Source organism: Fringilla coelebs, assembly GCF_963513975.1.
Source record: "Fringilla coelebs genome assembly, contig: SCAFFOLD_185, whole genome shotgun sequence".
Taxonomy (NCBI): domain Eukaryota; kingdom Metazoa; phylum Chordata; class Aves; order Passeriformes; family Fringillidae; genus Fringilla; species Fringilla coelebs.
In genome coordinates, this window is record NW_028167427.1 from 101625 (window position 1) to 119448 (window position 17824).

The following is a 17824-nucleotide window of genomic DNA, read 5'->3' on the forward strand; positions in this document are numbered from 1 at the left end:
CGGGGCGACGTCGCGCGACGAACTTTGTTAATTAAATTGTGCAAGTCCCTCGCTGTCACTTCCTCTTTTATTGATTGTACGGCGAATTCACGCGCGTTCAGTCCTGCCGACACAAAAAACTACAGCTAGTACCACCAGTTGAGCTCTCAGACTACACAACTACGAAATAAGGCTTCCAATAGTGCGAAAAATACCGTTAACACTGAAAATAAACTGTCTTGAGGCGATTTTGGGGCCATTTTTAGGATTTGGAGGCTTTCTGGGCGGAAAAATGTAGGGGAACCTATAAGAAAACAGAAAGAAAGAAACGAAGAGGAAATTGAGGAAGTCATTTCCGAAAAGAAGACAAAAGTGTGAGGAAAAAAATGGGAAAAACACAGCCCTGAAGGAAAAAGGAGAGAGAAACGTGAGGGGAAAATCCTGATGTAAAAACGCGGGAAAAGCCGCCCCAGAAGTGGGGCTCTCCTGCACGGCGTTGCCCTTTTAAGAAGGGGCGGGGCATCGACCGCCGCCCCTCGCGCCACGCCCCAGGCCCCGCCTCCGGTCAGCCCGGCCCCGCCTCCGGCCAGCCCAGCCCCGCCCCGCCGGGCCCGGGCGCGGCCGCAGCCCCGGAGCCGCCGCGGAGCCCCCGGGAACCGCCGGGAACCCCCCAGAACCTCCCGGGAACACCCGGAACCCGCCGGGAACTGTCGGGAAACCCCGGGAACCCCCCGAGAACCCCCAGGAACCCCCCGGAGCCCCCCGGCGCCCCCCGGAACCGCCGGGCCGAGGGGATGCGGCACCGCGGGGCCGGTGAGCGGCAGCGGCGCGGGTTTGGGGGGTGTCAGGGAGCAAATTCCGGGGGCTCGCAGGGGCGCAGGGGCGGGTTTGGGGGGTCCTGGGGGTGTGGAAAGGGGGCTTAGGGGGGTTCCGGGACCCCCGTAGACTCAGAGAGGCTGTAGGGTGGTTTGAGGGTGTCTGGCGGCGCTGGTTTAGGGGGTGTCACGGGGCTCGGGCGGGCTCAGGTCCCTAAAAGCGGGTTTAGGGATCCTACAGGGGGGTTTAAGGGGTGTAGGAATTGGGTTTAGGGCGGTAGGAACAGGTTTAGGCGGGCTGCGGGGGAAGCTGAGGGTTCCTGAGCAGGTAGGGATCAGGTATTGGGGTGGCACTGGGGGTTTGGGGGATGGAGGAGGTGAGTTTATGGGGTGACATGTGTGTACAGCCAGGTTTGGAACAGCTGGGGTGCAGTTTGGGGGTGTCTCGGGGTGCAGAGGTGGATTTAGGAGGGCTATAGGGACCCCCATGCCTACATTGGGGTCTCTCGGGGTCACAGGGTCACAGCCCTTGCTTTCCTTGCAGGGGGGGCTCTAGCCCAGGGACGGGACCCCCAAATTTTGGGGGGCTCAGGGACAGTCGGGGGTGTCATGTGCTGTTTATGCTGACCTGGAGTCACCTGGGAACGGGGGGGGGATGGATCCAGGGGGGCTTCCCACCCCCCTCCTCCTCTCTCCCTGCCCCAAATCCCCCCATTTGCCCCCAGCCCTGACCTCTGACCCTGCCGGGGTGCCCCCTGAGCTTTGGGGGCGCCGGGGAGGGTCGGGCCGGGGGGGCTCTTTGCTTACCCCCCCCCGGCACCGCCCCGGGTTATTTTTAGGGCTCTCCTTGGGCGGGACCGGGGGAGGGACACGGAGCCCCCCCTGCCCGGCCCGGCCCGCCCGGGGCGCTGCCGGGGGCGGGGGTCCCGCACACCTGGCCGAGGGGTGGCGGCGGAGGGGGTGACGCTGCTCTGTCGCGACAGGGTGAGGTTGTCGCGGGCATGGCGGGCGCCTCGGTGAAGGTGGCGGTCAGGGTCCGGCCCTTCAGCGCCAGGGAGAGCAGCCGCCAGGCCAAGTGTGTCATCCAGATGCAGGGGAACACCACCTGTGAGTGGGGGGCACCTGGCAGGGGGGGGTCTCGGGAGAGGAGGGACCCAGGGCTGGGGGGATCGCGGTGTGGGACCCCCCCTGTCCCCGTCCTTGTCCCGTGCTGGCCTCGGGCCCGGAGCACCAGCTGCCGCCGGACTAAAAATAGCAACGGGGATGTTTTTGGGGGGGGTGACGGTGCTGCGGGGGTTGAGGGTGACGTGGGGGGGTCACCCCAAGCCCGGTGTCACCTCCGCACCCCCCAGGCATCACCAACCCCAAGCTCCCCAAGGACGGCACCAAACACTTCACCTTCGACTACTCCTACTGGTCCCACACCTCGGTGAGTGCCGGGGCAGGGTGGGGGCGCCCGCGGGGGGCTCCGGGGGTCCCTGACTCCTTCCCCCGCAGGAGGAGGACCCCAACTTCGCCTCGCAGCGCCGGGTGTACCAGGACATCGGGGAGGAGATGCTGGCGCACGCCTTCGAGGGCTACAACGTCTGCATCCTGGCCTACGGCCAGACGGGCGCCGGCAAGTCCTACACCATGATGGGGCGGCAGGAGCCGGGGCAGCGCGGGATTATCCCGCAGGTCCGGGGCCTGGGGGGGCTCCCGGGGGCTCGGGAAGGGCTGGAGCCCCCCCAGCCCCCGGCTCAAGGCTGCTCACCTGCAGCTCTGCGAGGATCTGTTCGCCCGCGTCGCTCGGGAAGGGTCGCCTGAGCTTTCCTTTTCCGTGGAGGTGAATGTGGGAGTTTGGGAAGGGTCTCCTGGACTGTGGGGAGGTCAGGGGGGTTGGGGGTTCAGAGCGTGCCCTGCAGACACCCCCCGGGTGTTCAGCTTCTGCAGACTCACCCCACATTCCCTACAACACTTTGGGGGTTCATCTGCCCCCCATCCCAACATTTTTGGGACTCAGCCGAGCACTTTGGGAGTTTCCCCCATCACCATTTTGGGTATTCCTCCTCCACCATCCCCATCGATTTGCCCCCACTTTGGGTCTTTCCTCCAAAACCCCCCCGAGTTTTGGGGTCCCTCCTGAGCGTGTCGGGGCCCCCAGGTGAGCTACCTGGAGATCTACTGCGAGCGGGTGCGGGACCTGCTGAACCCCAAGAGCCGAGGGGGGCTGCGGGTGCGGGAGCACCCCCTGCTCGGGCCCTACGTGCAGGACCTGTCGCGCCTCGCCGTCGCCTCCTTCGCCGACATCGCCGACCTCATGGACAGCGGCAACAAGGCCAGGTGTGGGCAGGGCGGGGCGTGGGGGCGCCCCCCGACCCCCCAGACCCCCCCAGGCAGCGAGGGTCATGGCCCGCTCCCCCGCAGGACGGTGGCAGCCACCAACATGAACGAGACCAGCAGCCGCTCGCATGCCGTGTTCACCATCGTGTTCAGCCAGCGCCGCCAGGACCCGCTCAGCGACCTCGCCACGGAGAAGGTGGGGGGACCCCCGGCGTCGCCCCCTGAATCCATCCCATCCCATCCCGGTTTTGGGTCACCCCTAAATCCCCCTGAAACCACCCCCTGCAATCTCCTGAGTCCAAAATCTGCCATCATCTTCAGCCAGCGATCACCAATTCCCTCCGCTCCCTCAAATCGCCCCCACAATTCCACCAACCCCCCCAGATCCCCTCACACCCCCATTTCCCCGCAGAATTCCCTCCCTGATCCCCCAAACCCCCCTTGCCCCCCAGGTGAGCCGCATCAGCCTGGTGGACCTGGCGGGCAGCGAACGCGCCGATGCCTCGGGGGCCAAGGGCATCCGCCTCAAGGTGAGCATGGACCCCCAAAAAGAGGGGGTGGGACCCCCTGCGCCCCCCAAAAAGAGGGGATGACTCCCCCCCCTCCCCCAGAGCCCTCCTGAGCCTTCCTCCCCCCTCCTCCCCAGGAAGGAGCCAACATCAACAAGTCCCTGACCACCCTGGGCAAGGTCATCTCTGCCCTGGCCGAGGCGGTGAGTCTGGGGGTCACCCCCCTCCCTTCCCCCACCCTCGGGTGTCCCCTCCTTTTTTTGGGGGGGTCTCACGACCCTCCTCAACTCTCCTCCTCCTCCCCAGCAGACCAGTAAGAAGAAGAAGCCGGATTTCATCCCGTACCGGGACTCGGTTCTGACATGGCTGCTGAAGGAGAACCTGGGTGGGTTTGGGGAGGAGTTGGGGGTCACAAAGGGAGGTTTTGGGGGTCACAGCCCCGCAGTGACAGTGACGCCGTCCCCTCCCCGCAGGAGGGAACTCGCGCACGGCCATGATCGCGGCGCTGAGCCCGGCCGACAGCAGCTACGAGGAGACGCTGAGCACGCTGCGGTGAGGCGGGGCTGGGGGCTCTGCCAGGGTTTGGGGGGTGGGACGGGGGTCCCGGCGCTGATCTCACCCCCCCTTTTGTCCCCCCCCGGCCCCCAGCTACGCTGACCGCACGAAACAGATCCGGTGCCACGCGGTGATCAACGAGGACCCGAACGCGCGGCTGATCCGCGAGCTGCGCCAGGAGGTGACGCGGCTGCGGGAGCTGCTCAGCGCCCAGGGTGAGGGGACTTGGGGGGACTTGGGGGTCTTGAGAGGCTGTAGGAGCTGCTCAACACCCAGGGTGAGGGGATTTGGGGGGACTTGGGGGTCTTGAGAGGCTGCGGGAGCTGCTCAGTGCCCAGGGTGAGGGGATCTGGGGGAATTTGGGGTCTTGAGAGGCTGTAGGAGCTGCTCAACACCCAGGGTGAGGGGATTTGGGGGTCTTGAGAGGCTGCGGGAGCTGCTCAGCGCCCAGGGTGAGGGGATTTGGGGGGATTTGGGGGAATTTGGGGTCTTGAGAGGCTGCAGGAGCTGCTCAGCGCCCAGGGTGAGGGGATTTGGGGGGACTTGGGGGTCTTGAGAGGCTGCAGGAGCTGCTCAGCGCCCAGGGTGAGGGGATTTGGGGGGATTTGGGGGGACTTGGGGGTCTTGAGAGGCTGCGGGAGCTGCTCAGCGCCCAGGGTGAGGGGATTTGGGGGGACTTGGGGGTCTTGAGAGGCTGCAGGAGCTGCTCAGCGCCCAGGGTGAGAGGATTTGGGGGGACTTGGGGGAATTTGGGGTCTTGAGAGGCTGTAGGAGCTGCTCAGTGCCCAGGGTGAGGGGATTTGGGGGGACTTGGGGGTCTTGAGAGGCTGCGGGAGCTGCTCAGCGCCCAGGGTGAGGGGATTTGGGGGGAATTTGGGGGAATTTGGGGTCTTGAGAGGCTGTAGGAGCTGCTCAGCGCCCAGGGTGAGGGGATTTGGGGGGACTTGGGGGTCTTGAGAGGCTGCAGGAGCTGCTCAGCGCCCAGCGTGAGGGGATTTGAGGGGACTTGGGGGGATTTGGGGGTCTTGAGAGGCTGCAGGAGCTGCTCAGTGCCCAGGGTGAGGGGACTTGGGGGGAATTTGGGGTCTTGAGAGGCTGCAGGAGCTGCTCAGCGCCCAGGGTGAGGGGATGTGGGGGGAATTTGGGGGTCTTGAGAGGCTGCAGAAGCTGCTCAACACCCAGGGTGAGGGGATTTGGGGGTCTTGAGAGGCTGCAGGAGCTGCTCAGCGCCCAGGGTGAGGGGATTTGGGGGTCTTGAGAGGCTGCAGGAGCTGCTCAGCGCCCAGGGTGAGGGGATTTGGGGGTCTTGAGAGGCTGTGGGAGGTGCTCAGTGCCCAGGGTGAGGGGATTTGGGGGGATTTGGGGGTCTTGAGAGGCTGCAGGAGCTGCTCAGCGCCCAGGGTGAGGGGATTTGGGGGTCTTGAGAGGCTGTGGGAGGTGCTCAGTGCCCAGGGTGAGGGGATTTGGGGGGATTTGGGGGTCTTGAGAGGCTGTGGGAGGTGCTCAGCGCCCAGGGTGAGGGGATTTGGGGGGATTTGGGGGTCTTGAGAGGCTGCAGAAGCTGCTCAACACCCAGGGTGAGGGGATTTGGGGGGATTTGGGGGTCTTGAGAGGCTGCGGGAGCTGCTCAGCACCCAGGGTGAGGGGATTTGGGGGGACTTGGGGGTCTTGAGAGGCTGCGGGAGCTGCTCAGCGCCCAGGGTGAGGGGATTTGGGGTTGTAGGATGGGGTTAAAGAGGTTTGTGGGGTCTGGGGGTCAGATTTAGGGGATTTTGTAGGGGGATCAATTTGGGGTGTCGGTTGCAGAGAGGTTTTGGGGGCAGAGCTAAGGTGGGGTTTGGGGGCACGGGGGGGTTAGGGGACAGCTGTGGTGCTAGGGGTTTGATACGGGGGTGCAGGAGGTGACACCCCTCCTCACACCGAGCCCCCATCTTCCCCCAGGTCTCACTGACACCACCCTCTCCGGCCCCCCTGCCACCACGTCCCCCACCCTCAATGGGGACCCGGGGCTGGAGCCCCCCCTGGGCCCCACTGAGGCCATGGAGCGGCTGCAGGTGACCCTAAAACCCCTCCCAAACCCTGCCCTGATCCACAGGGAGCCTGGGGGAGGGGTCTGTGCCCCCTTCCCCAAACCCTAGGGACCCCCCAAAATGGTTGTTCCTCCAGGAGACGGAGAAAATCATCGCAGAGCTCAACGAGACGTGGGAGGAGAAGCTGAGACGCACGGAGGCCCTGAGGCTGGAGCGGTGAGGGGGTGCCCTGGACCCCTTCCCACCCCCCCAAATACCCTGAACCCCCCCAGCCTCACCATGGTCAGCCCAAATGCTCTGTATGCACCCCTGTAGCCCCCAAACCCCACCCCAGCAGTTCCTAAACGCCCCCAGACCCCCCCAAAGCGCTCTGGGCCCCCCCAAATTCCGTGTGCCCCTCCAGGGAAGCGCTGCTGGCTGAGATGGGGGTGGCTCTGCGGGAGGACGGCGGCACCGTCGGGGTGTTTTCCCCCAAAAAGGCAAGTTTTTAAAAGTGGGGGGAGGGGGCTGCACCCTGAGGGTCCCACCCAACCCTGACCCCGTTATTATTTTCGTGGTCCCCCCCTCCCCAAAAAGACCCCGCACCTGGTGAACCTCAACGAGGACCCCCTGATGTCCGAGTGCCTCCTGTACCACATCAAGGACGGCGTGACCAGGTGGGTGCAGGGGAGGGGGAGCTGTGGCACCCCCAAACCCCCTCAGGACCCCCTTTGGGCCCCCCCAATTTGCTCTGTGCCCTCCCCCCCGGCAGGGTGGGCCAGGTGGACGTGGACATCAAGCTCTCGGGGCCGTTCATCCGCGAGCAGCACTGCCTCTTCCGCAGCTGCCCCGACCCCTCAGGGGAAGGTACGGAGTTCTGGGGGGAAGGGGGTGCCGGATTCTGGGGTGCACCCCCTTGCCCAGCCCCCTCCCCTGGCACAGCTTAATTCCTCTTTCTTCCCCCCCTCCCCAAAATGCTGCAATTGGAGCAGGTCAGCACAGCCCCCCCCAGGTACCGCTCCCCGTGCCGGTGGGAGAGGGAGGCTCCTGGGGCTGGGGGGATTTTGGGGTGCTTGGGGGTGGGATTTGGGGTTCCCCTGCCTCAGTTGAGCAGGGAGGTGACTTGTCCTGCTCTTGCTGTCCCCTCCTGAAGTTGTGGTGACGCTGGAGCCGTGTGAGGGGGCTGAGACCTACGTCAACGGGAAGCAGGTGACGGAGCCGGTGGTGCTCAAGTCGGGTAGGGACCCCCAAAGCCCTCCCAGATCTCTGTGTGTCTCCCCAAATCCCCCCAGATCCCCATGGCTCTCACTTGAACCCTCCCAAAAATCCCACCGCACCCCCCAAATTCCCTTCGACCTCCCACAAATATCATTTGGTATTTTCCAGAGAAAATACCAAATTTTCTCTGGAATCCATTGTGACATTCTCAAACCCCCATTTCCCACCTAAATCCCCCAAAACTCCCCGTGCCCCTGCCCAAATCTCCCCCAGATTCCCCCTCCAAACCCTCCCAACCCAGGCCACCGCCTCATTTTGGGGAAGAACCTGCCCAAATCTGCCCAAATCCCCCCGTGACCTCTCCAAACCCCCCCAACCCAGGCCACCGCCTCATTTTGGGGAAGAACCTGCCCAAATCTGCCCAAATCCCCCCGTGACCTCTCCAACCCCCCCAACCCAGGCCACCGCCTCATTTTGGGGAAGAACCTGCCCAAATCTGCCCAAATCCCCCCGTGACCTCTCCAAACCCCCCCCAACCCAGGCCACCGCCTCATTTTGGGGAAGAACCACGTGTTCCGCTTCACGCACCCGGAGCAGGCGCGGCGGGAGCGGGAGCGGGGGGCGTCCCCCGGGCCCCCCCCGGACTGGAACCTGGCGCAGCGGGAGCTGCTGGAGCAGCAGGGCATCGACATGCGCCTCCAGAGGTGGGGACAGGGCCTGGGGACACCCAGGGTCTGCCCTGGGGACAGCCTGGGGGGGCTCACCCTGTGCGTGTCCCCCACCCCAGGCTCCAGGAGCTGGAGAACCAACCCCAGGTGGAGAAGGAGGTGTCGGAGCAGCCACAGGTGAGGGGACACGGGGGTCATTTGGGAATCCTGGGTGTCCCTGAGTGTCCCCTGGGTGTGCCCAGGGTCCTCTGGATGTAATTGGGTGGGCCCTGGGTGTCACAGTTGTCCCCTGGGTCCCTCAGTGTCCCGTGAGCACCCTGGATATGTCTCGGGGGTCTCCGGGGGGAGTTTTGGGTGTCACAGTTGTCCCCTGGGTCCCCTCAGCGTCCCGTGAGCGCCCTGGATGTGTCTCAGGGCTCTCCTGGGGGAGTTTTGGGTGTCACAGTTGTCCCCTGGGTCCCTCAGTGTCCCATGAGCACCCTGGATGTGTCTCAGGGCACTCCTGGGGGAGTTTTGGGTGTCACAGTTGTCCCCTGGGTCCCTCAGCGTCCCGTGAGCGCCCTGGATATGTCTCGGGGGTCTCCTGGGGGAGTTCTGGGTGTCCCCCAGGGCTGCCCTGGCCCCCCCAGGTCTCCCACATTCCCCACGCGTCCCCCCGCAGCCCCCCAGCACCGAGGACCCCCCGTGCTACGAGGCCGGCTGGCGGCTGATCTCGGCGCTGCGCCAGGCGCTGCCGGCGCCCGCCGTGCGCTCGGTGCTGCGCCGGGCCGGGCTCCCGGTACCGGGCAAGCGCCGGGAGCCGCTGCGCGTCTACCAGATCCCGCAGCGCCGCCGCGGGTCCCCGACCCCGCCGTCACCGCCACCACCACCACCATCATCATCACCGCCGCCGTCGCCGTCGCCGTGGGTGACCATGGCGGAGCTGAAGGCGCAGGCGGTGCGGGAGCTGAGCCTGGAGCTGGCGCTGCGGGAGCGGCGGCCGGCGCGGCGGGAGCTGGAGGCGCTGAGCCTGGCGCGGCTGCGGGAGCTGTGCCGCCGCCACGGCAAGCGCGAGCCCGCCGAGCCCGACGGCTGGCGCGCCGTGGCCGGGGACGTGTGGGACGCCGTGGGCGGCGGCGAGGAGGAGGAGGGCGGCGGGGGCGGTCCCGGTGAGCAGGTGAGCGAGGTGGAGGGGCTGCGGCTGCACCTGGACAGGCTGGCGGGCATCCTGCGCGAGGTGAAGCGGCAGAACAGCGCCAAGGACGAGCAGATCCGCGCCCTGCGCGACCGCGTGGGGCAGATGGAGCGCGTCATCCCGCTGCCGCCGGTGAGCCGGGCCCCGGGAGACCCGGAGAGACCCGGGGAGGACGGTCTGCCTGCCCACGGCCGCCCAAACAGCCCCAGAGAGCCCCAAAAGCCCCAAAAAGGGCCCCAGAGAGCCCCCAAAAGGGCCCCAGGGAGCCCCAAAGAGCAGGGTCTGCCTGACCCACAGTCCCTCAAAAGCCCCACCATAGGGTCTGCCTGCCCACGGCCACCCAAACAGCCCCAGAGAGCCCCAAAAGCCCCAAAAAGGGCCCCAGGGAGTCCCAAAGAGCAGGGTCTGCCTGACCCACGGTTCCCCAAAGAGCGCAGCCATAGGGTCTGCCTGACCCACAGCTCCCCAAAAAGCCTGGCCGTGGGGTCTGCCTGACCCATGGCTGCCAAAACAACCCTAGAGAGCCCCAAAAGCCCCAAAAAGGGCCCCAGAGAGCCCCAAAGAGCAGGGTCTGCCTGACCCATGGCCCCCCAAAAAGCCCGGCCATGGGGTCTGCCTGACCCACAGGTCCCCAAAAAGCCCCGCCATGGGGTCTGCCTGACCTACAGCTCCCCAAAAAGCCCCGCCATGGGGTCTGCCTGACCCACAGCCCCCCAAAAGTCCCGGCAATGGGGTCTGCCTGACCCACAGGTCCCCAAAAAGCCCCGCCATGGGGTCTGCCTGACCCACAGCCTTACCCACACGGCCCCCCAAGCACCCCTGGTCCACCCACCCGGACGCTGGTGTGGGTCCCACCCCTCCGTGGCACCCACTCCCCCTAACGTGGATCCCAGCCACCCCACGCCGCACCCTGACACCCCAAGTGCCCCCTCCCCATCCCCTGACACCCCCAAATGTCCCTCCCACCCCAGAGCCCCTCCAGACCCCTCTAATCCCCCTGTCCTCTCCCCACCCCAGGACGATGCTGACGACGCTGAGCCGCCCCCCCCGGACCCCTGCCAGGAGCCGCCCCCGGGCCGCCCCCAGCCCCGCCCGGACCCCCCCTCGCCCCCGTCGGCGGCGGCGGCGCGGCTCTGCCGGCTGATGGAGCAGGACCCGGCGTTCCGGCGGGGGCGGCTGCGCTGGCTGCGCCAGGAGCAGGCCCGCCTGATGGCGGGGGGGGGGTCCGCAGCCGCTGCAGCCCCCCCGCCGCCCCCCGCGCTTCCACCCGGCCTCCCAGCAGGACTCCAAGCTGCGCTTCCCCTTCAAGAGCAACCCCCAGCACCGCCTGACTTGGGGCGGCGGCGGCGGGGACGCCCCGCAAGCCGACAGCAGCCCCCCCCCGCAGCCCCCTCCCCACTCGGGGCGTCCCCGCCGGGGGTCTCTGGATGGGGGGTCCCCACCCCCGCCCCGGGTCCGCCGCCAGCGCTCGGCTCCCGACCTGAAGGCGCGGGGCCCCGTCCCGTAGGGGGCGCGGGCTTTTGGGGACGCCCCCTCCCCAAATGGACAATCACGGCCTCCCCCCCTCCCCACAATCGGGGGTCTCCCCGCCGGGGAAGCCCCCAGCTGCTGTCACACTGCCCCCCCCCCGCGTGTGTGTGTGTGTCTGGGGAGGGGCCCTCGGTCAGGAGGGCCCCCCCCCTCTTACAGGGGAGTCCCTAATTAATGGCGATCCCGCTAATTAAACAGAAGCGCCTCAATTTTGGGCCCCCCCATTCCAGTGCATCCTCTCTGCTGGCCCCGCCCACTCCAGCCTGGCAGCCTCAGGCCACGCCTGTTGGGGCGGAGCCAAGAGACGTCCCCGCCCACGCAGGAAGCACCGCCTTTTTCCATTTGTGGGCGTGGCACCTATGAAAACCCCGCCTCCCCACGCAGGCAGCGCGGAGACGGGGGCGTGAGCCCCGCCCTCGTTGGGGCGTGTCGCCGCCAGGTCACGCCCCTTCCCGTCCATTCCCGCCCCCCGAGCCCCCCTCCCGGTGCCCCGGTCCCCCCCGGCCCCGTTCCGGTCCCGTTCGCCCCGGTCCCGTTCGCCATGAGCCGCCTCGGGCCGCCGCTGCCGCTGCTGCTGCTCGGGGCGCTGGGGGCGCTGAGCCCCCCCCGGGCCGCGGGGCAGGAGCCGCCCCCGAGCCCCCCGCCCAGCGCCCGGCCCAACGCCACCAGGTAACGGCACCCCCGGGACCGGACGGGACCCCGGGCGGGACCCCCGGGACGGAACCTCCCCCCGAACGTGGCACCGCCACCCCCACGGACGGGGCTTGGCTCGGGGCGGGACATTCCCGGTTCGGGACACCCTCCTCCGGGAGCCCCGCGCCGTTCCGGACACCCCCCCGGGCACCGGGAGCCTCTCCCTTCTCGGTCCAGAACCGGAGCCACCAGCCAGGAGCCCCCCAGAGCCGGGGCTGCCCCGAGCCTCCCCGGAACCGGGACCCCCGAGCGCGGGGTTCCCCCGTTCTGACCCCGCTCCGTGTCCCCCCAGGCCGGTGTTCCCGGTGTTCCCGTGCGGGGGGGACCATCGCGGCGAGTCAGGGTTCATCGCCAGCGAGGGCTTCCCCCGGCACTACCCCCCCGGCAGCAACTGCACCTGGACCATCACGGTACGGACCCCGGGACCCCCGCCCGGTCACACCGACCCCCGGTCACCCCGGACACGGTGACACCCCAGACCCCGGGGCACCCCAAAACACCGGGGGTCCCCCGGCTGTCCCCTCCCTGTGTCCCCAGGTGTTGCCCTGTCCCACCCCGGGCTGAGGGACAGGTGCTGACACTGCTCTGTGTCCCCCTGGTGGGACTTTGTGCCACCCCCCCGGCACCCAGGGGCCAAGTGGTGACACGCCAGTGTCCCCAATATTCCTGATGTCCCCTGATGCCCATCCTGGCTCTTCAATGTCCCCCTGCGTCTGTGAAGACCAGGTGGTGTCACCCCAAAGTGTCATCTGAGGGCCAGGTGGTGTCAGCCCAATGTCCCCCAGGTCTCCAGGTGTCTGAGGGTGACCCCCAGGTCCCGGCGGTGACCCCCAAGTCTCGGCGGTGACCCTGCAGTGACCCCCACTGTCCCCAGGTGCCCGAGGGCCAGGTGGTGACCCCCAGGTCCCGGCGGTGACCCTGCAGTGACCCCCACTGTCCCCAGGTGCCCGAGGGCCAGGTGGTGATCCCCAGGTCCCAGTGGTGACGCCCCACTGTCCCCAGGTGCCCGAGGGCCAGGTGGTGATCCCCAGGTCCCAGTGGTGACGCCCCACTGTCCCCAGGTGCCCGAGGGCCAGGTGGCCACGCTGTCCTTCCGCGTGTTCGACCTGGAGCCGGACCCGCGGTGCCGCTTCGACGCGCTGGCCGTGTTCGGGGGCCACGGCCCCACGGCGCCGCTCCTGGGGCGCTTCTGCGGCACCTTCCGCCCCGGGGCGCTGCGGGCACCCCAAAACCGCCTGCGCCTGCACATGGAGAGCGACGGCGCCACGGCCGGCAGGGGCTTCCTGGCCTGGTTCAGCGCCGGCAGCCCCCCGACCCACGGTGGGTAACGGGGAGACCCCCCGCCCCGAGAACAGGGAGCACCGCCGGCGGGGAGCAGGGACAATCCCGGGGGGCACCCCAAAACCACCCAGAGAGACGCTGGAAATGTGGAGAGATCAAAAAAACCGCACGGCAACAGCCCCCCGCGTCTGGTGGAGACCCAAAGTGCCACGGAGAGCCCCAAAATGTGCAGGCTGAGAGGGCAAAAGGCCTCCCTGGAGAGAGATGGGAAAGAGGGAAAATGGGTGAAATTGGGAAAAATGTGAGGAGAGAAGAGTTGGAATGAGGAAAAAACAACAGTGAGAATGAGGAGAAAACCAAACAGTGGGAATGAGGAAAAAACAACAGTGAGAATGAGGAGAAAACCAAACAGTGGGAATGAGGAAAAAACAACAGTGAGAATGAGGAGAAAACCAAACAGTGGGAATGAGGAAAAAACAACAGTGAGAATGAGGAGAAAACAGTGGGAATGGAGAGAAAACAACAGTGGGAAGGAGCAGAAAACAGTAGGAATGAAAACAGTGGGAATGAGGAAAAACAAACAGTGTGAAAGAGCAGACAACTGGGAATGAGGAAAAAAGAGTGGGAATGAGGAGAAAGTGTGAATGGAAAAGGAGGGAAAACTCTGAAAGGGAAAACAGAAAGAGAAAACCACGATGGAGAATTGGGGAGAACAGTGAGAGAAAAAGAAGAGGGAAACGAAGGGAAAATGTGAGGAAGAAATGGAAAAGGGTGGGGAGGAAATGGGGGGAAAGTGTGAGGAGAAAACCGGGAAATGAGGGAAAAGTGCAAGGGAGGAAAGGAGGGAAAAACTGAGGAGAAAAGGGGAGGAAAGTGTGAAAGGAAAAGGAGAAAAAGAAGAGGAAAAGAAAAAATAAGGGGAGAAAAACTGAAAAGAAACATTTTTTAAAAACTGAGAGAAAAATGAGTGAAAAGAAAGAAGCTGGAGGGGAAAAGCCAGAGGGAAAAATAGGGCAAAGTGTCAGGAAAAAAATGAAGGAAACTGTGGCATAAAATGGAGGGAAAAGCTGAGGGGGAAGAGACCACTGAGACCCCAAAACCAGCGAGACCCCCAAATCCATACAGAGAACCCCCAAAGCCGCATGGAACATCCCAAACCGCCCCAAAATCCCTCAAAAAACCCCACAGCCACCCCAAAAAGCGCCGTGGAGCCCCCCAGGCCCCCCCCAATCCAGCCCAACCCTTTTGCAGGGCCCCCCCAGGGACGGCGGCGCTCGGGGGTCTTTAATAAACCCCATTTTTTCGGGGAGTCCTGGCACTATTTTGACGGTGAGTACGACCCCCCCCCCAAATAAATTTACAAAAGCATTCCCGGGGGGGGGTCTCGCTCCCCAAATTCCATCTCCTCCTCCCCCGTCCCCAGTCCCAGGGTGGTTTTGGCGGAGCCCCCCCCCAAGTTCCCCCCCAGAATTTTGGGGGGTCTCAGGGACAGAGGAGATGCCGGCGGTGTGGGAAGGGGAAGGGAGGAGGGTCCGAACGTGTCTGTGCCCCCCAAAAGTGTGACCCCACCCTGCCCACCCCCCCCAGAGCACCAGTTTTGTGGCGGGCGGCTGGAGAAGCCCCAGGGCAGCCTGAGCACCCCGAACTGGCCCGAGGAGAATTATCCCCCCGGCATCAGCTGCTCCTGGCACATCGTGGCCCCACCCGACAAGGTTTGGGGGTCCTGGGGGGGTCCAGGGGGGTTAGGGGGGGTTTGGAGGTGCCAGGAGGATTTGGGGAAGCCAGATTTGGGGGATGGGGGGGAGGTCAGGAGGGATTTGCAGCTGTTTGGGGGGGGCTGGGCAAGCCTGGAGGGGTTTGGGGGGGTCAGAAATCCTTTGGGGGAGTCAGAAATCCTTTGGGGAGGTCAGAAATCCATTGGCGGGGTCAGAAATGCATTTTTCGGGTCACAAGGGGATGTCGCAGGCGGCTGAGCAGAGACCGGGATGGTTCGGGGAGAATTTGGGGAGGGGTCTGCAGGAGCCGGGGGGGTCCGGCGGGTCCGGGGGGTCCGGAGGGACGCGGGGCCCGGGGTTTGAGCGCGGTTCCGGGGGGGTGCAGGTGGTGGAGCTGCGGTTCGGGAAGTTCGACGTGGAGCCCGACCCCCACTGCCGCTACGACTACGTGGCCGTGTTCGAGGGGGGGGCGCGGGACGACGCGCGGCGCCTCGGGCGCTTCTGCGGGGAGGAGACCCCCGGGTGAGCCCCACCGAGTCCCGCGCCCCCCCCCCCGGACCCGGCCGAGCCCCCCCAGCCTGCCCCAACCCCGCGTGAGCCCCCCAAAACTGTCCCGATCCCTCCTAAACCCCCCCGACCCCCCCAGATCCTCCCTGACAGCCATTTGGATCCCCTAAGCATCCCCCAAATCTACCTGGGACCCCCTGAGCACCCCTCAAACTCACCTGGGACCCCCTGAGCACCCCCCAAACCCACCCGGGACCCCCTAAGCACCCCCCAAATCCACCTGGGACCCCCTGAGCACCCCTCAAACCCACCTGGGACCCCCTGAGCACCCCCCAAACCCACCTGGGACCCCCCATATCCCCCCGACCCCTCTGAATTCTCTCTGTTCCCTCCAAACCATCCCGATCCCTGACTCCCCCCAAAGCCCCCCTGACCCCCCAAATCCACCTGACCCCCGTGCCCCCCCCTGCCCCCGTGCCCCCAGCCCCATCATGTCCCCATACCCCCCTGACCCCCCAAATCCCCCTGACCCCCCGTGCCCCCCTGCCCCCGTGCCCCCAGCCCCATCGTGTCCAGCTCCCCGGAGCTGCTGGTGCAGTTCGTGTCGGACCTGAGCGTCACCGCCGACGGCTTCTCGGCCACCTACACCCTGCGGGACCCTCAGGGGGGCAGCGCCCCCGAGACCCCCACCCAAAAGCCCCGGGGGGGCTCCAAGGCGAAGCCGCCCCCCGGCCCCAAGGCCGAGCCCCCCACGGCCGCCCCCTGCCCGCAGCGCTGCCGCCGCGCCGGGACCCTGCAGAGCAACTTCTGCAGCAGCGACTTCGGTGAGAAACCCCCCGAAACAGGCCCCCAAATGGGGCTGGAGAACCCCCCAAAATCGTGAGGGAAACTGAGGCTGGGCGCTGGAGAATTCTCCAGAACCGTGAGGGAAAAGTGAGGCAGGGAGTGCCCAGGAAGTTCTGGAGAATTCCCCAAATCCGTGAGGGGAAACTGAGGCCGGGAGTGCCCAAAAACCTTTGGAGAATTCCCCAGAAGTGTGAGGGGAAACTGAGGCCGGGAGTGCCCAGGAAGTTCTGGAGAATTCCCCAAATCCATGAGGGGAAACTGAGGCTGGGATCTGGAGAATTTCCCAAAACCATGAGGGGAACTGAGGCCGGGCACTAGGGAAATCCCCAAATCTGTGAGGGGAAACTGAGGCCGGGAGTGCCCAAAAACCTTTGGAGAATTCCCCAGAACCGTGAGGGGAAACTGAGGCAGGGGATACCCAGAAAGTTCTGGAGAATTCCCCAAATCCGTGAGGGGAAACTGAGGCTGGGATCTGGAGAATTTCCCAAAACCATGAGGGGAACTGAGGCCGGGCACTAGGGAAATCCCCAAATCTGTGAGGGGAAACTGAGGCAAGATGCGCCCAGGAAGTTCTGGAGAATTCCCCCAGAATCATGAGGGGAAAGTGAGGCTGGGCACTGGAGCAATCCCCAGATCCATGAGGGGAACCTGAGACCGGGTGCTGGAGCAATCCCAAAATCTGTGAGGGGAAAGTGAGGCAGGGAGCGCCCAGAAAGTTCTGGAGAATTCCCCCAGAATCATGAGGGGACAGTGAGGCCGGGTGCTGGAGCAATCCCCAAATCCATGAGGGGAAAGTGAGGCAGGGAGCGCCCAGAAAGTTCGGGAGAATTCCCCCAGAATCATGAGGGGACAGTGAGGCCGGGTGCTGGAGCAATCCCCAAATCCGTGAGGGGAAAGTGAGGCCGGGTGCTGGAACAATCCCCAAATCCATGAGGGGAAAGTGAGGCCGGGTGCTGGAACAATCCCCAAATCCGTGAGGGGAAAGTGAGGCCGGGCGCTGGAGCAATCCCCAAATCCGTGAGGGGACAGTGAGGCAGGGAGCGCCCAGAAAGTTCTGGAGAATTCCCCCAGAATCATGAGGGGACAGTGAGGCCGGGTGGTGGAGCAATCCCCAAATCCATGAGGGGAACCTGAGACCGGGCGCTGGAGCAATCCCCAAATCCGTGAGGGGACAGTGAGGCCGGGCGCTGGAGCAATCCCCAAATCCATGAGGGGACAGTGAGGCCGGGCGCTGGAGCAATCCCCAAATCCGTGAGGGGACAGTGAGGCCGGGCGCCCCAGACCCCCACCCCGAGGTTCTGCGGCGCTGACCCCGTTCCGTACCTGCAGTGCTGACCGGGACCGTGAAGTCGGTGTCGCGGGGCCCGCCGCAGGAGCCGGGCTGGGCCGTGGTCTCCGTGCTCGGCCTGTTCAAGGCGGGGGCCCTGGCGGTCCCTCAGCCGGCCAAGGGCTCCTCGCTGCGGCTGCAGCTGCCCTGCCGCCTGTGCCCCGCGCTCAAGAAAGGTGCGTGTGCCCGGGGGGCGCCCGCGGGGCTCGGCGCGGCCCGCCCGGCCCTGACGCCCCCTCCCCAAATCCCCTCCAGGCTCCAGCTACGTCCTGATGGGGCGGCTGGGCGCGGACGGGGCGGCGCTGCTGCCGCCCGACGCCTTCGTGGTGCCCTACCGCCCGCAGCAGCAGCAGGTGCTGGGCAACCTCAGCAAGAGGCCGTGTCGGGGGAGCCCCTGAGAGCCCCCGGCCCTGAGACCCCCGCCCCGCGCCGCGGGGAGGCCCCCGGAGCGTTCGCAAATAAAGGGTGCAGAGATGGAGAGTGTGCGTGAGGGTTCTGGGGGGAGCGCGCCCGAACTCCGCACTCAAGGGGGAGACCCCAGATGGGGACCCCAAAATGGAACCCTCAAAATGGGACCCTCAAAATGGGACTCGCAAATGGAACCCCCAAAATGGGACCCTCAAAATGGGGACCCTCAAAATGCGGACCCCCCCCAAAATGGGGACCCCCAAAATGG

At 65.8% G+C, this 17824-nt stretch overlaps 2 protein-coding genes across 3 annotated transcripts; both read left to right on the plus strand.

Moving 5' to 3' along the window:
• Nucleotides 1-581: 581 nt before the first annotated feature.
• KIF1C (kinesin family member 1C) lies at nucleotides 582-10988 on the plus strand. Its single transcript, XM_084227441.1, is given in 23 exon segments — nucleotides 582-792; nucleotides 1778-1901; nucleotides 2147-2223; nucleotides 2292-2471; nucleotides 2554-2619; nucleotides 2938-3116; nucleotides 3201-3312; nucleotides 3569-3646; nucleotides 3763-3828; nucleotides 3932-4010; nucleotides 4099-4177; nucleotides 4274-4395; nucleotides 6122-6234; nucleotides 6347-6426; nucleotides 6614-6689; nucleotides 6787-6866; nucleotides 6962-7056; nucleotides 7343-7426; nucleotides 7949-8111; nucleotides 8195-8252; nucleotides 8737-9381; nucleotides 10267-10464; nucleotides 10466-10988. Coding segments are annotated over 22 exon segments (3027 nt in total). The 5' UTR covers nucleotides 582-792; nucleotides 1778-1795; the 3' UTR covers nucleotides 10757-10988.
• Nucleotides 10989-11246: 258 nt separating this feature from the next.
• On the plus strand, nucleotides 11247-17618 carry PCOLCE (procollagen C-endopeptidase enhancer). Of its 2 annotated transcripts, XM_084227451.1 has the most exons (9): nucleotides 11247-11448; nucleotides 11765-11882; nucleotides 12534-12792; nucleotides 14005-14082; nucleotides 14341-14465; nucleotides 14854-14990; nucleotides 15537-15799; nucleotides 17151-17324; nucleotides 17404-17618. In XM_084227451.1, exons 1-9 carry the CDS (start codon nucleotides 11321-11323, stop codon nucleotides 17544-17546), a joined length of 1425 nt encoding a protein of 474 aa, XP_084083577.1. In that variant the 5' UTR covers nucleotides 11247-11320; the 3' UTR covers nucleotides 17547-17618. The 2 variants fall into 2 exon arrangements, with proteins under 2 accessions (XP_084083577.1, XP_084083578.1); XM_084227452.1 differs by lacking the exon at nucleotides 14005-14082.
• The last annotated feature ends 206 nt before the right edge of the window (nucleotides 17619-17824 follow it).

Excerpts from the sequence above, each read along its gene's own strand:
- PCOLCE (XM_084227451.1), top strand. The coding sequence starts at position 11,321 with ATGAGCCGCCTCGGGCCGCCGCTGCCGCTGCTGCTGCTCGGGGCGCTG. Across the intron at positions 14,083-14,340 it reads GTCCTGGCACTATTTTGACG|AGCACCAGTTTTGTGGCGGG; the intron begins GTGAGTACGACC and ends CACCCCCCCCAG. Across the intron at positions 15,800-17,150 it reads CTTCTGCAGCAGCGACTTCG|TGCTGACCGGGACCGTGAAG; the intron begins GTGAGAAACCCC and ends CCGTACCTGCAG.